Here is a 13,490-nt window from a genome sequence, read left to right as displayed (position 1 = left end):
TACAATCCTAATGAAAATCCTAGTAGGATCTTTGTTTTTCTGTTTTTTGTTGTTGTTGTTTTTTGGTAAACATCAATGAGTTGATTCTAAATGTTACAAGGAAAAGTAAAATAACCAGAATACCCCAAATTACAATTATAAGTAATCTAGAGATGATTTAAAGTATAAAGGGGAATGTGCATAGATTATATACAAATACTATACCATTTTATGTAAGGGATTTGAGCATCCATGGAGTTTGGTGTCAACGGTGGATCTGGGAACACCAATCCCCCATAGATAACTATACTGTAAAACTACAGAAATCAGAATAGTGAGGCATTGGCATAACAATAGAGAGAATAGAGTCCAGACACAGATCCATAGATCAATAGTCAGTGGATTTTTGGCAAAAGTACTGAGGCAGTGCAATGGGGAAAGAAAATCTTTTCAATTAAAGGTGCCGTAACAACTACATAAATATGTGGAAAAAATATACCTTGATACATGCCTTATACCACAAACAAAAAATAATTCAAGATATGTCATATACATAAACATAAAAGTTAAAACTAGAAAACTACTAGAAGAAAACTAGGATAATATCTTTATGACTTGAGGATGAACAATGATTTCTTGGAACACAAAAAGCACACACTATAAAAGAACTGTTAAATTAGATCTAAAAATTTAAAGATTATGATGATCAAAAGACACCCTTAAGAACAATAACAAAGCAAACTATTGACTGGGAGAAATTTTACAATACACATTTATAATAAATAATCTTGTGTCTGGAATTTTTTTAAAATTCGTAAAAATAATAAAAACAAAGTCATATTTTTTTTTAAATGGGCAAAAGACCAAAATGCTTCACAAAAGAAGATGAATGAATTACATATAAGTCCCTGCAAAAGTACTCAACATCATTATTCATGGAAATGTAAATTAAAACCACAATAGGACATCACCTCATACCCACTAAAATAGCAAAAACTAAAATAATTGACATTTCCAAATGTTGATGAAGATGTGGAGCAACTAGAACTCTCATACCCTGCTTGTGGGAATGAAAATGGTACAACCACATTGAAAAACTATTTGACAGTTTTTCCAGAAGTTGAACATTGAGACTTGAGTAAGATGGTTCCTGTGGAACACCTGCCAGTCTATTCTTTTGCCTTTGTTAGTCCCTATCCACCTTGAAGACCCACTTAAATTTGCCCTCCTACAAGAGGGCTCCCCAGTTTTCTCCCTCCTTTTTAGTCCCCACTAGTAGGGGGACTACAGATCTCTGTTTGCCAAGGATAGTCCTGATTTATGTATATGGTTTTGACATAATCAATTAATCCTAATCTCAAAAACATACAGGCTTGACAATAAATTATAAATTTGTGCTACCCAGAGTTCCATGGTTTTGATCTTAGTATTTAACCTACTTAGAAAATTATATATTTATTTATAGGTTTTTTTCTTATTTTCATATTATGTTTTAAGTTCATTAGGGGCCAGAACCATCCTTATAATCCCATAAGGTGCCTAGCACAGTGCCTAATAAATTTTCACTTAATGAAATTTAACTCGATTTTAAAAATGAACAGTGATTTCTGCTACTTTTAAATATACGACTAAATATTGCTCACACCCAGGCAATTTAAGCATCCTTTTCTTACAATTCTTAACCTCAGCCTTAAGGACAGTGCTCACTACAATGAAATAACTTTTCTAGTACTTCAAAATTAATTACATTGTATCCTTGATTCTATTTGAGAATGCAAGCATAAAGATGTCGGGTGAGATTTCTGTGAGCTGCTGGTCTAGTGCATTTTGGTAGTATGCCTGACTTCAGGGATTACAACATTGGTGCTTTTACTTCCTAATTAAAAAGATTTCCCATAGACAGCAGGAAAAATTGCAGGCTCATTAGAAAATTATAACTACATTATGGAAAAACTTAGAGGAAAGAAGATTCATTAAATTTTGGCTTGAAGTAGTTAAAAACCGAAATGTCCATTGAAGTCATAATGAACAAATAAAATGTGGTATATTTGTTGAGTGGCAGCAATTAAGAGGACTTACTAAGAACTATGTTAATCAGCAATAATAGATCTCAAGAACATCATGTTAAGTGAAAAAATGCCAATTGAGGACTAAGATATGTGGTATAGTAACACTTCTATAAAATCTAAATAGTGATAAAAACAGTGGTATATATTGCTTATTAATATTAATAAGCATAATTGAAGGCATGGAGATGGAATTGTGTAGATACACATTAAACATAGTAGATGGTATGGAATAGAAGCAAACAGGACTGGGAATGGAGGATAAAAGTTGAAAAAAGAACAATAGCTGTCTTCATTCATATATTACAACATTAAATGGTTGATCAAAAATTCAGTTCTGTGTGCTGCATGCATGTGCACACACCCACTCACAGAAAATAAGGAAAATAAACTTTTCACAAGATGTTTGATTAGTTGATACTAATAGCTAACAATATGATGCATAAAATATTTTGAAGCAAAGAAAACTGGTAAGAGTTATTAAGACCCTTTATTCCATAGTTTTATTGTTATTGATGTATCACTTTGTGATTGAGAACCAATACTTAAGCTATCTGATAATTTGAGGCTGTTTTTGCTTTACCTTGTCATAGCTAAAATTCAGCATTTGGATTCCAGAGCTTCTTAAGCTTTTACTTTATCTTAAGGCAGGAGTTTTATTAAATGTCTGAAATAAGAGGAGCCATATTTAAGCAAATGCTTATGGAGATCCAAGCACTAGGGCCAAAATCACAACTGGGTGCTGTTAGACAACAACTTAAGGAAATTGTTTAGCAGGCAAGCAAGGTTTTGAGAAACTGGAGCCACAAAGTAGAGATATAAAAATTCATAGTTTGAGTTGATCAGAGTTGAAGAGTTAATAGTTGCCAATGTAAGGTCTTGAAAAAGGGTGTATAGGTCAGGAATGATACCTGTAAGACAGTGACTGTAGAATAAGCTGACATGAGGCTGAAACAACAAATGAGGACTCTATCTGGGAGACAGCCAGAAGAGTGGATGTAAGGCATCAAGTAGGAGGACATGAGAAGGCTGAAGTGAGGTACTTACCCTTGCTCTCTGCAGGATTAAGCAAGTAAATGAACTCGATAAGAAAGAGTGCAGTTACGGACAGACTGATGCCAAGCTTATCAAAACCTTGGGCTTGGCCTTTTCTTAACATCTGGAGTTTAGTATCATTCCTTGACATGATATACTTGAGATTTGTTTTAGGAGTGTAATATTTAACTGATTTGGGAAACCTCCAGATCTAAATGGCAACTTCTAAATTCTAAAGGTTAGCCATTCTTCACGTTGTAGATTGAAAATGTCAAATCACTAATTAAATCAATTAAGTAGCTTTCCTCCTGTTCTTTGTTGATTTTAAGGTTCAGCTTTTTTTCCCTCTTGGTGACCAAAGAATATCCTGAAGCATTCTAGTGTTGAAGAGCATTGATGAGTTGCAGGCTGACAGAGATAGAGACTGAAACAATGAAAAGCTGTCCCAAGAATGGGCCAAGATGTATTCTGATATTAAATGCTTGCAGATTTTGACTTTTTTAGGTTCCTGCTCTTTAATATGACACATTTTCACCACTAAGAAGAATCAATTTTGAGGTTATAACCAGTTTTCTTTAATAATTCATGTAACCTAAAAGTCAGTGAAAAGAAGAGCTTATTAAATAATAGCAAGCCAATCATGTAAGAGAAATATGATGATATGTAGAGTTGCACACATTATATTTTCAACCTATGATTGACACTTCTTTTAAATCACAGCTTTGCTTTCAAACCTTTTTCCTAGTGAGCATTAAGAGGATCTTTCTAGTCAGCACATACACTGAAAACAAAAACTTTAAAAATCAAATGCAAAAAACAAAAGAATAAAATTAAATCTATTGAAATGTTAAAAAATGATTAATATTTTGACATAACTACATTTTATAACCAAGCATCTTCAACATTAGAAAAAGATAACAAGATTTTTTGGTTTCATCTCAAGACACCTCCCATTAAAAAAAAAAAAAAAAAGAAACTCTTTAATAGCTTACATGACCTAATAAACTCAGCAAAGTCACTTTTACATTGCCATGAAGCATATCATTGCAGAGATCCAGCTGAAGCCGAGAAACGGAGTAGTCAGCAGTACTTCCAGACTTCTATGTGATAAGAGATTCCATATCTGAAGTTCGCTTGCATTTGCAAAGAGCACATTGTAGACTTGTTGGCAAGGGAAGTCACACTTTAATGCTTCCCTCAAATAATCACAAACATCCCACTATGTCCTCTTATAGAAGAGACAATTTCTGATTTATAACCTCCCTTAATAGGAGAATGCCCTTGATGCTAAATTGTCTGAACTTTGTGCAATCTCATCTTCATTCCTAAAAATATTAATGTGAACCCAGTCTTCCTAATTCCATTTTGAATCAGATTTGATCTGTACTTGGCCCTTTGAATTCATTTGGGTATCTATTTCTCAGCTAGTGGGTGAACAGTTATGTCAACACTCTGTGTTGTTTTTTGGAGGAAAAAAATAAAATTAAACCAATTTATCTTTCTTTAAAGCAAGAAAGAAGAGAGGAAGAAAAAATGGTGAGATTATGGGAGAAAAAGAAAGGAAATAGTTTTTCCATATGAATTAGGTGTGATGAGCATGTTAAGGTCAACTGATAGATGAAGAACCCCTTTCTATACTACGTAGTCCTAAATGGGGTAGCAATGGGCTTTATACTTGAAACATATTCAGGAAAATAAATATTATATCTGGAGCTCCCCCCACATCCATAAGTTTGGCACATGGTGCCAGCTATCTTAATAGCTTTACAGAACAATGTGTGGAGATATAATATATATTTTGTATTTGTATATATTTTGTATATTTGTACACATATTATTGTTTATACATAGTATTGCAGTTATAATGTACAAATACTGCATGTGATTTTACAAACAGGTTTGACAGGTCTCTCTTTGTGTAATGAGAAATATGGTGGTCTATGTTTTTAACTTTTTGCTTTTAAAATTTTCTTAAACAGCTAACCATATTAGACAAAACTAGAGCTCAAAAATAATTTTTGTAGAATTCCTGTTAAAGAAAACTAATGTAAAAGAAAGCAGTAGAAATCAGGCTCAGAGTATAAGTTTTATTTCTCATCAAATTCATGGCAGAAAAAATTATAACTGGAATAATTTCTGTAATTCTTTGATCTTTTTGCTAAAGAATATGTTATAAATGGATAGACATGAACAGTAAAGCTTTATTTTTATTTTTTTCAGTTGAATGACTACATAAATATAATATCCTCTAATCTATAATCTCCTTGCTTCTTCTGAATCTCAGGCAGTTTTGTGGCGGTTCTCTCTTTATCCTATTTTGAAATGAACATGCAACACTGTACAAGATGTTCTTTCTGTATTAAAAGTTAACTGTTAATATGTTTTATGGCAAAATAGTTTTTATTTTTATATGAACATACTGAAAATGTGATTGCTTTCTAACATTACATTTAGATACTTAAGTCAACTCTTTAATTTCAATTAATAATATAGGTTATGTTTTTGAGAAACTGTTGAATTGTTATTTCCACATATGTTTAGGCTGTTTTCTTCTTTTAGCTTACTCTTTCTTGCCTTAAAAAATTTGTTTCTAGTATACTTGTTTCCTGAAGTTGATCAGTCAAAATATTTGTTCATTGTTTCTTAAAAAGCTTTGCTATGACAATGATTTATGTATAGAAATTATTGGTAGGTTAATTGAATGTGATGAGGAAATTAAGAAACGGATGCCATTTAATATTCTTTTATGTGAATTTTTGAGTAATATTAATTTTTTGATTTTATTTTCCATAAGAATGAAAATTAGATATTTCGTTTTCTTCTGTTTGAAAATCTTTCTCATATTTTTGCTTTTTTTAAAATTTCACCAATTACTGTTGAATGAACATAGAATGGGTTGAATGCTATAAGCTACATTTTGGTGATGTGGTTTTTAATATTTTTAAACCATATAGTTCTTTTAGAAAGTTTTTTCTGCTGTATTTTCATTGAACCATAATTTCTATACAGTAAATTTTACCTATTTTATTGCAGTTTTACTTGTTTTGACAGTCATATATAGTTGTGTAAACACCATAACAGTCAAGATATAAAATAGTTCTATCATGTGAAAAAAACTCCCCTATACTACTTTGTAATCAATCCCTCTCCAACCTGTGACAATATTATAAATGAGATTCAACCAAGTTGTTTTGTGTGCCCTCATTAATTCCTTTTTTATTTCTAGGTAGAATTTCACCATATGGATGTATCACAAATTGTTAATCCACTTCGCAGTTGAGGAATATTGAAATTGTTTCTAGCTTTTGGTGATTACTCATAAAGCTGCTGTGAAAATTCAGGTTCAAGTTTATGAGTGTTATGATCTTACTTGAGTAAATACCTAGAAGTGACATACATAAGTCATATGATACGCTTAACTTTATAAAACATTGTCAAGCTGTTTTTGAAAGTGGCTGTACCATTTTGTATTCTTACCAGTGATGTGTGAGAGTTTCAATTGCTTTGCATCCTTGCCAGCCTTTTTAATTTTTATTTTTTAGGTCATTCAAATAAGTGTTGTTGAAGTCACAATAAAAATATAGAGACAAATCTCTAAATTTAATGTTTTATTTGAGAAGAAAGAATTGCAGTTTGGGGCATACATTCAGACTAGGTGGTCTTCAATATGTCAGAAGAACAACGAAGAGGTTGGAGGTTGTATAAAAAGGAGAAATGTTATATATTGCTTTTTGAGAAAGGTCATTGGCATTAGTAAGGTTTTGGGGAACTGGTAAGCTCTGATCAGTGAGTGACAGCAGTGGGCCACATTAGTACTAAAGTTGTAGTAGTTACAAAGAAGACTGGTCTCTAGTTACAACAGGCAGTTTCAGCAGCCAGACTTGTAAAGAATTACGTTTTTGGAGCAATGTTATGTGTCCCAAATACCTTGCCCTGCTGCCTCTAAACTGTTTTAGTTGGGTATGAAAAGGATAATCCAGTTTGTGTAACCAACTTTCACAGTGTGTAGTTGCATCTTCATGTAATTTTAGTTTCCATTTCCCTAATGACTAATGATGCTGAGGATCTTTCCATGTTCTTATTTGCCAGCCATACATTTTCTTTGGTGAAGTATATGGTCGAATCATTTTTCATTGGAAATAGCAATTATATATTTTTATAGTATAAATATGATGTTCTAAAATTTGTATACATTGTGGAACGACTAAATCAAGCTAATTAACATATGAATTACCTCATTTTTAATGGTGTAAATACTTAAGAACTACTCAGTAATTTTCAAGTATACAATATATTATTATTAACTATATTATCAAGAGCTCTTGAATTTGTTCCTCCTGGTAATTAAACATTTGTATCCTTTGACTAACATCATATCTCCCCAATCTCTCCACTCCAAGCCTCTGGTGGTTGTAGGTTGTCTGTTAACTCTGTTGATACTTTAGATACTTCATTTTGCTGTGCAGAAACTCTTTAGTTTAATTAGGTCCCATTTGTCAATTTTTGTTTTTGTTGCAACTTCTTTTGAGGACATAGGCAAATATTCTTTGCCAAGGCCAGTGTCCAGAAAGATGGTTCCTTGATTTTCTTCTAGGATTCTTATAGCTTGAGGTCTTACATCTAAATCTTTAATCCATTTTGAGTTAACTTTTGTATATCACTATATAGTGAGGGTCTAGGTTCATTCTTCTCCATATAGCTAGCCAGCTATCCTAGTACCATTTATTGAATAAGTAGAACTTTTCCCATTGCTTGCTTTTGTTGAATTTGTTGAAGATCTGATGGCTGTAGGTGTGTGGCTTTATTTCTGGGTTCTATATTCTGTTCCATTGGTATATTGTGTCTGTTTTTATACCAGTACTATGCTGTTTTGATTACTGTATCCTTGTAGCATATTTTGAAGTCCAGTAATGTGATGCCTCTGGCTTTGTTCCTTTTACTTTGGCTATTCAGGTTCTTTTTTGAATGCATATGAATTTTAGAATAGTTATTTTGTAATTCTGTGAAAAATGATGTTCGTAGTTTGATAGGAATAGTATTGACTCTAAGATTGCTTTAAGCCATATGCTTTGCCCATGTTTTAATAGAGTTATTTAGTTTCTTACTATTGAGGTGTTTGAGTTCCTTATATATTTTGAATATTAACCCCTTACCAGATGTATGGTTTAAACATATTTTCTCCCATTCTGTAGGTTGTCTCTCTATTCTATTGATTGTCTCCTTGGCTGTGCAGGAGCTTTTTAGTTTGGTATAATTTCAGTTATCTATTTTTGCTTTTGTTAATTGTGCCTTTGGGGTCATATCGAAAAAATTATTTCCCAGACCAGTGTTATAGCGCTTTCTTCCTATGTTTTCACGTAGTAGTTTTACAATTTCAGGTATTATATTTGTATTTACTTCATTTTGAGTTGATCTTTGTAAATAGTGTGAGATAAGCATCTTATTTCATTCTTTTGCATGTTGATGTCCAGTTTTCCTAGCACCATTTATTGATGAAAATATTCCTTCCACATTACGTGTTCTTGGCATCTTTGTCAAAAACCAATTGGCCATAAATGTGTGGATTTATTTCAGGGATCTCTATTTGTTCCATTGCTCTATGTGTTTATTTTTATGCCAGTACCATGCCATTTTGATTACTATAGTTTTGTAGATTTTGAAATCAGGTAGTGCAAAGTTTCTATCTTTGTTCTTTTTGCTCAAGATTACTTTGACTATTTGGGGTCGTTTGTGATTCCACAGGAATTTTGGAATTTTTTTTTATTTGTGTGAACAATGTTATTGGAATTTTGATAGGGATTATATTGAATCTGTAGATTGCTTTGGGTAATATGGACATTTTAACAATATTGATTCTTTCAATTCATGAACACAGGATAACTTTTCATTTATTTGTGTCTTCTTCAATTTCTTTTATGAATGTTTATAGTTTTCAGTATACAGATCTTTCACTTCTTTGTTTAAATTTATTTCTAAGTATTTTATATCTCCATCTATTATAAATGGAATTGTTTTCTTGATTTCTTTTTTGGACAGCTTGTTATCCGTAAATAGAAACTCAACTGATTTTTTAATGTTGATTTTGTATCCTGCAAATTTACTGAATTCATTTATTATTTCTAACTATATTTTGGTGAAGTTTTCAAGGGTTTTTGTGTATATAATCATATCACCTGAAAATAGGGACAGTTTAACTTACTCCTTTTTGATTCAGATTCCTTTTATTTCTTTGCCTTGCCTAATTGCTCTGGCTAGGGTTTCTATTGAGAATGAGAATCCATGTTTTGTTCATGATTTTGGAGGAACAGCTTTCAACTTTTTGCATATGCAACTTTTTGCATATGCAGCTAACACAGCATATTAGCTGTGGAATTGTCATATATGGCCTTTATTATATTGAGATACATTCTTTCTATATGTACTTTTTGAGATATTTTTATCATTAATAGATGTTAAATTTTGTCAAATGCTTTTTCTACATCTATTGAGATGATCATATGATTTGCCTTTCGTTTCGTTAGTGTGGTATATCACAATTAATGATTTGAATATGTTTACTTTTGCATCCCGAGGATAAATATCACTTGACCATGGTGAATGAGCCTTTCAATGTGCTGTTGAATTCAGTTTGCTAGTATTTTGCTGAGGATTTTTGTATCTATGTTCATCAGGGATATTTTCTTTTCTTATAGTGGTCTTGTCTTGCTTTGATATCAGGGTAATGGTGGCCTCATAAAATTTATTTGAAAGTATTCCCTCCTCTTCAGTTTTTGAAAGAGTTTGAGAAGGATTGGTATTAGGTTTTTAAATGTTTGGTAAAATTCAGCAGTGAAGCCTTTAGGGCCAGCCTTCTTTTTTTTCTTTTCTTTTCTTTTTTTGATGGGAAACTATTACGATTTCAATCCTTTTACTCATTATTGGTCTGTTCAGATTTTCTATTTCTTCATTATTCAGTCTTGGTAGGTTGTATGTATCTAGGAATTTACTCATTTCTTCTAGGTCATCCAATTTGTTGATGTATTCATTTGTTCATTCTAGTCTCTTAAGACCCTTTACATTTCTGTACTATCGGTTGTATGTGTTCCGATATTTTGCCCATTTTTAATGTGTTATTTTCTTATCGAGTTTTGAGAGTTCTTTATATATTCCAGATAGAAGTTCTTTTAAGATATGTGATTCATAAATATTTTCTCCCGCATTTTCAAAAAGCAGACACTCTTAAGTGAAGTTCAGTTTATTTACTTGTTCTTTCATTTATTGTATTTTTGGTTTTGTATCTAAGAAATCATTGCCTAACTAAAGATCACAATCCTTTTTTTCTGTTTTTTAAAAGAAATTTTATAGTTCCTGGTTTTGCATTTCTCTCTGTGATCCATTTTGAGTAATTTTTTAAATATAAGATGTGAGGTATGGATAAATTTTGTTTTTATCTTTTTGCATATGGATATCTGGTCATTCAAGCACTAGTTTTTAGAAAAGCTATCTTTTTTTGTCACCAAATTGCCTTTTTACCTTTGTCAGAAACTAATCCATCATATATGTGTAGGACTATTTTTGTATCCTTTTTTTTAAAAAAGTAAAAATAAAAATAAAATTACACTAGGAATACACAAGGAATTACATGAAGAATATGAGTATTTTATTGTAAAAATTATAAAAATATAGAAGTATATAACGATTAGAGTAAATGCTTTTATAGGCCTTACTGCGCCGAGCATCAGTCTAAATGCTTTAAATAGATTAACATATTTGCTCTACAACAATTCATGAGATAGGTAATGTTATTTTTTCCATTTTACAGATGGGAACACTGAGGGCACAAAGAGGTCATGTAACTTGCATGTGGTCATGTAGCTAGTAATTGTTGAGCTGTGTTCTTAATCACTTTATTATTTTCCTTCACCTCTACCCTAATCCAATGCCTTGTCTCAAATATGACAACTGTTCTTTATTTCATTTGCAACTTTATCTACCTATATAAAACACATGCAAAAGATATTTCATTTGTATTCATGTCTATTCTTTATTCAATACCACTCTCTAGATTACTGTAGTTTTATAGTAAGACTGTAAATGAAGTGTGTGAGTCCTACAACTTTGAAGAGAATATGTATTCTGATGTTTAGGTGTAGAGTTTTTTTTTCTAAATGTCACTTAGTATAATTTAGTTGGTAGGGCTGTTCTGTTGTTCTGTAATCCTTGATAAGAGTTTGTCTGTTTTTCCTATCAAGTGCTGAGGCAGTGTATTGAAGTTTCCAAGTGTATTTATGGATTTTTTTATTTCTCATTTTAGTTTTATAAGATTTTCTTTCATGTATTTTGAAACCCTGTTGTTAGGCGTACACATATTTATATTTATTTTGTTTTGCATAGTTGACCCCTTCATAATTAATGTCCCCCTTTATCCTTTTGCTAAAATTTACTTAGTCTGCTATTAATAAGCTTTCTTATGGTGGGTTTGTGTAGTATCTCTTTTGCCAGGTTTGCATCAACCTAATATATCATTTTATTTATTTCTTTTTATTTATGCCTATATATTTTATTTTATTTTATTTATGCCTATATATTTAAAATGAGTTTCTTGTACACAGCATACAGTTTGGTCTTGATTTTTTTGATCCAATCTGCTCTTTAAGTTTTAATTAGCAGTTTATAAGGTTTACATTTAATGTAATTATATGATTAGAATAAAAACCACCACATTGTTAGCTGTTTTATTTTTTAAATCTATTATTTTGATTTTGCTCCTTTGCAATCCATTCTTGAATATTTCATTTTAGCTCCATTATTGAATTATTATTGATTTTTCTGTTAAAGAATTATTTTTGTCATTGCCCTAGGTTACATAATATGTGTCTTTAATCAGTCTATATTTAAATAATATTAGACTACCAGACATGTAGTATAAGGATTTAACAACAGTATTTCCCAATTTCTTCCTTCCATCATTTGTGCTGCTGTTGTCATACATTTTATTTTTACACATGCTAGAAAACAATGCATTTTTAACTTTTAAAAATTTTGATATTTTTGCCTTAGTTACCTTTTAAAACAATTTAAAATAAGGAAATCCATTTTATATTATTTTCATTTATTCTATTTCTTAAATGCTTTATTACTTTGTGTATATGTCATACCTTACCAAGGTTTTAAAAATAAATGTTAGTATTTTTAACTATTTGCATTTACAACACACCAGTCTTTGACTTCTGTTGGCTCTGTTAAAAATTTGTCACCTTTAGATAGCTGGAAATGTGTTTTATTTTTATAATTCTTTGTGCTCACTTGGAATTTCAGGACCATGGGACTGAGTATATTATAAGAGGTCCTTTGTCCTAATCTTCAAAGTCTGACAAGTTTACTGATCTTAAGCTGTTTCTAGAAGTTCTCTTTCTGAAGTTGAAGTGTAAGCCTGTTTGGTCTATATTTCTCTTTTATCTCTCTTTTACTCTTTTACTTCTCATGTGGTGTTTGGAGCATTTGGACCATGCTGTCCTGCTTTTTAATGCTTTCTTATTAATAACCCTGTACATATATGAAAATAGTTATTGAGTGTCTTCTTACCATCTCCTTTACATATTACCATCTCCTCTACACATTAAAAAGTAGGAGGGATGTCCCAGCTCCCTTGCCACATTGTGAAAATGCAGACTATATAGAGTGCTAAACTTAAACCCTCTCCCTGAAGTCATATGGTTTGTTTTATTCCAGATATGTACCTTTAGGCAAGCTCTGGGATTCTGAAATTGGGTGGGTTTCCTTCAAAAACAACATTCATCTGAAGACCTAATTTATTTCAGAGCCTTCTCAATGCAGTAGCCCTAGGTATGTTACTTGTATAGCAATAAGGCAGAAGGAAAAGAGCAAGCTAGAAAACCTAGAATTTTCTGAGCAAACTATATTCAATTGTGATTTAAAAAAAGTACTGTTGACAGCTGGGACTGGTCCTATAATAGAACTTATAATAAGCACTTGTCAGTTACGTGGGTTATTGCAAGAGACACTTACTTTCCAGCTTTCCCCTTTAATTCATGTCCAAAGCATAACATTTTCTTTTTGTCTTTTTCCCCCTCAAGGGGTGCTACATCCATTGTGTACAGATGCAAACAGAAGGGGACCCAGAAGCCTTATGCTCTCAAAGTGTTAAAGAAAACAGTAAGTTTGTTTCATTATATAATGGCATCTCTAAGGGGCCTGTGACCTGGAGAAGGCAAGAACCTGATTTGAAGAACAAGGGGGCCAGAGAGCTGCGGTGTGCAAGTGACTCGTTTGACTCTTGATTATGGGAGTGCAACCCAAATATGTTGTTGTCTGGTGGAAATTGCATGAGTCTTTGAAAGCAACTGGATCTCACTTTGGATGTGGTTGTGGGGAGAAGTCTGGCAAGGAAAAACATTTAGAATTGGCAGG

General features: G+C 31.8%; 1 protein-coding gene across 1 annotated transcript in view; it reads left to right on the top strand.

Moving 5' to 3' along the window:
• Positions 1-13,490, top strand: part of CAMK4 (calcium/calmodulin dependent protein kinase IV) — a 263,646-nt gene that overhangs the window by 109,901 nt on the left and 140,255 nt on the right. Inside the window, exon 2 of the mRNA XM_008014118.3 lies at positions 13,157-13,235. Within this exon, the coding sequence (XP_008012309.3) occupies positions 13,157-13,235 (79 nt within the window). The remainder of the gene's footprint in view (positions 1-13,156; positions 13,236-13,490) is intronic.

This window comes from Chlorocebus sabaeus, chromosome 23, assembly GCF_047675955.1.
Source record: "Chlorocebus sabaeus isolate Y175 chromosome 23, mChlSab1.0.hap1, whole genome shotgun sequence".
Taxonomy (NCBI): domain Eukaryota; kingdom Metazoa; phylum Chordata; class Mammalia; order Primates; family Cercopithecidae; genus Chlorocebus; species Chlorocebus sabaeus.
This window is presented reverse-complemented; position numbering and strand designations above follow the sequence as displayed.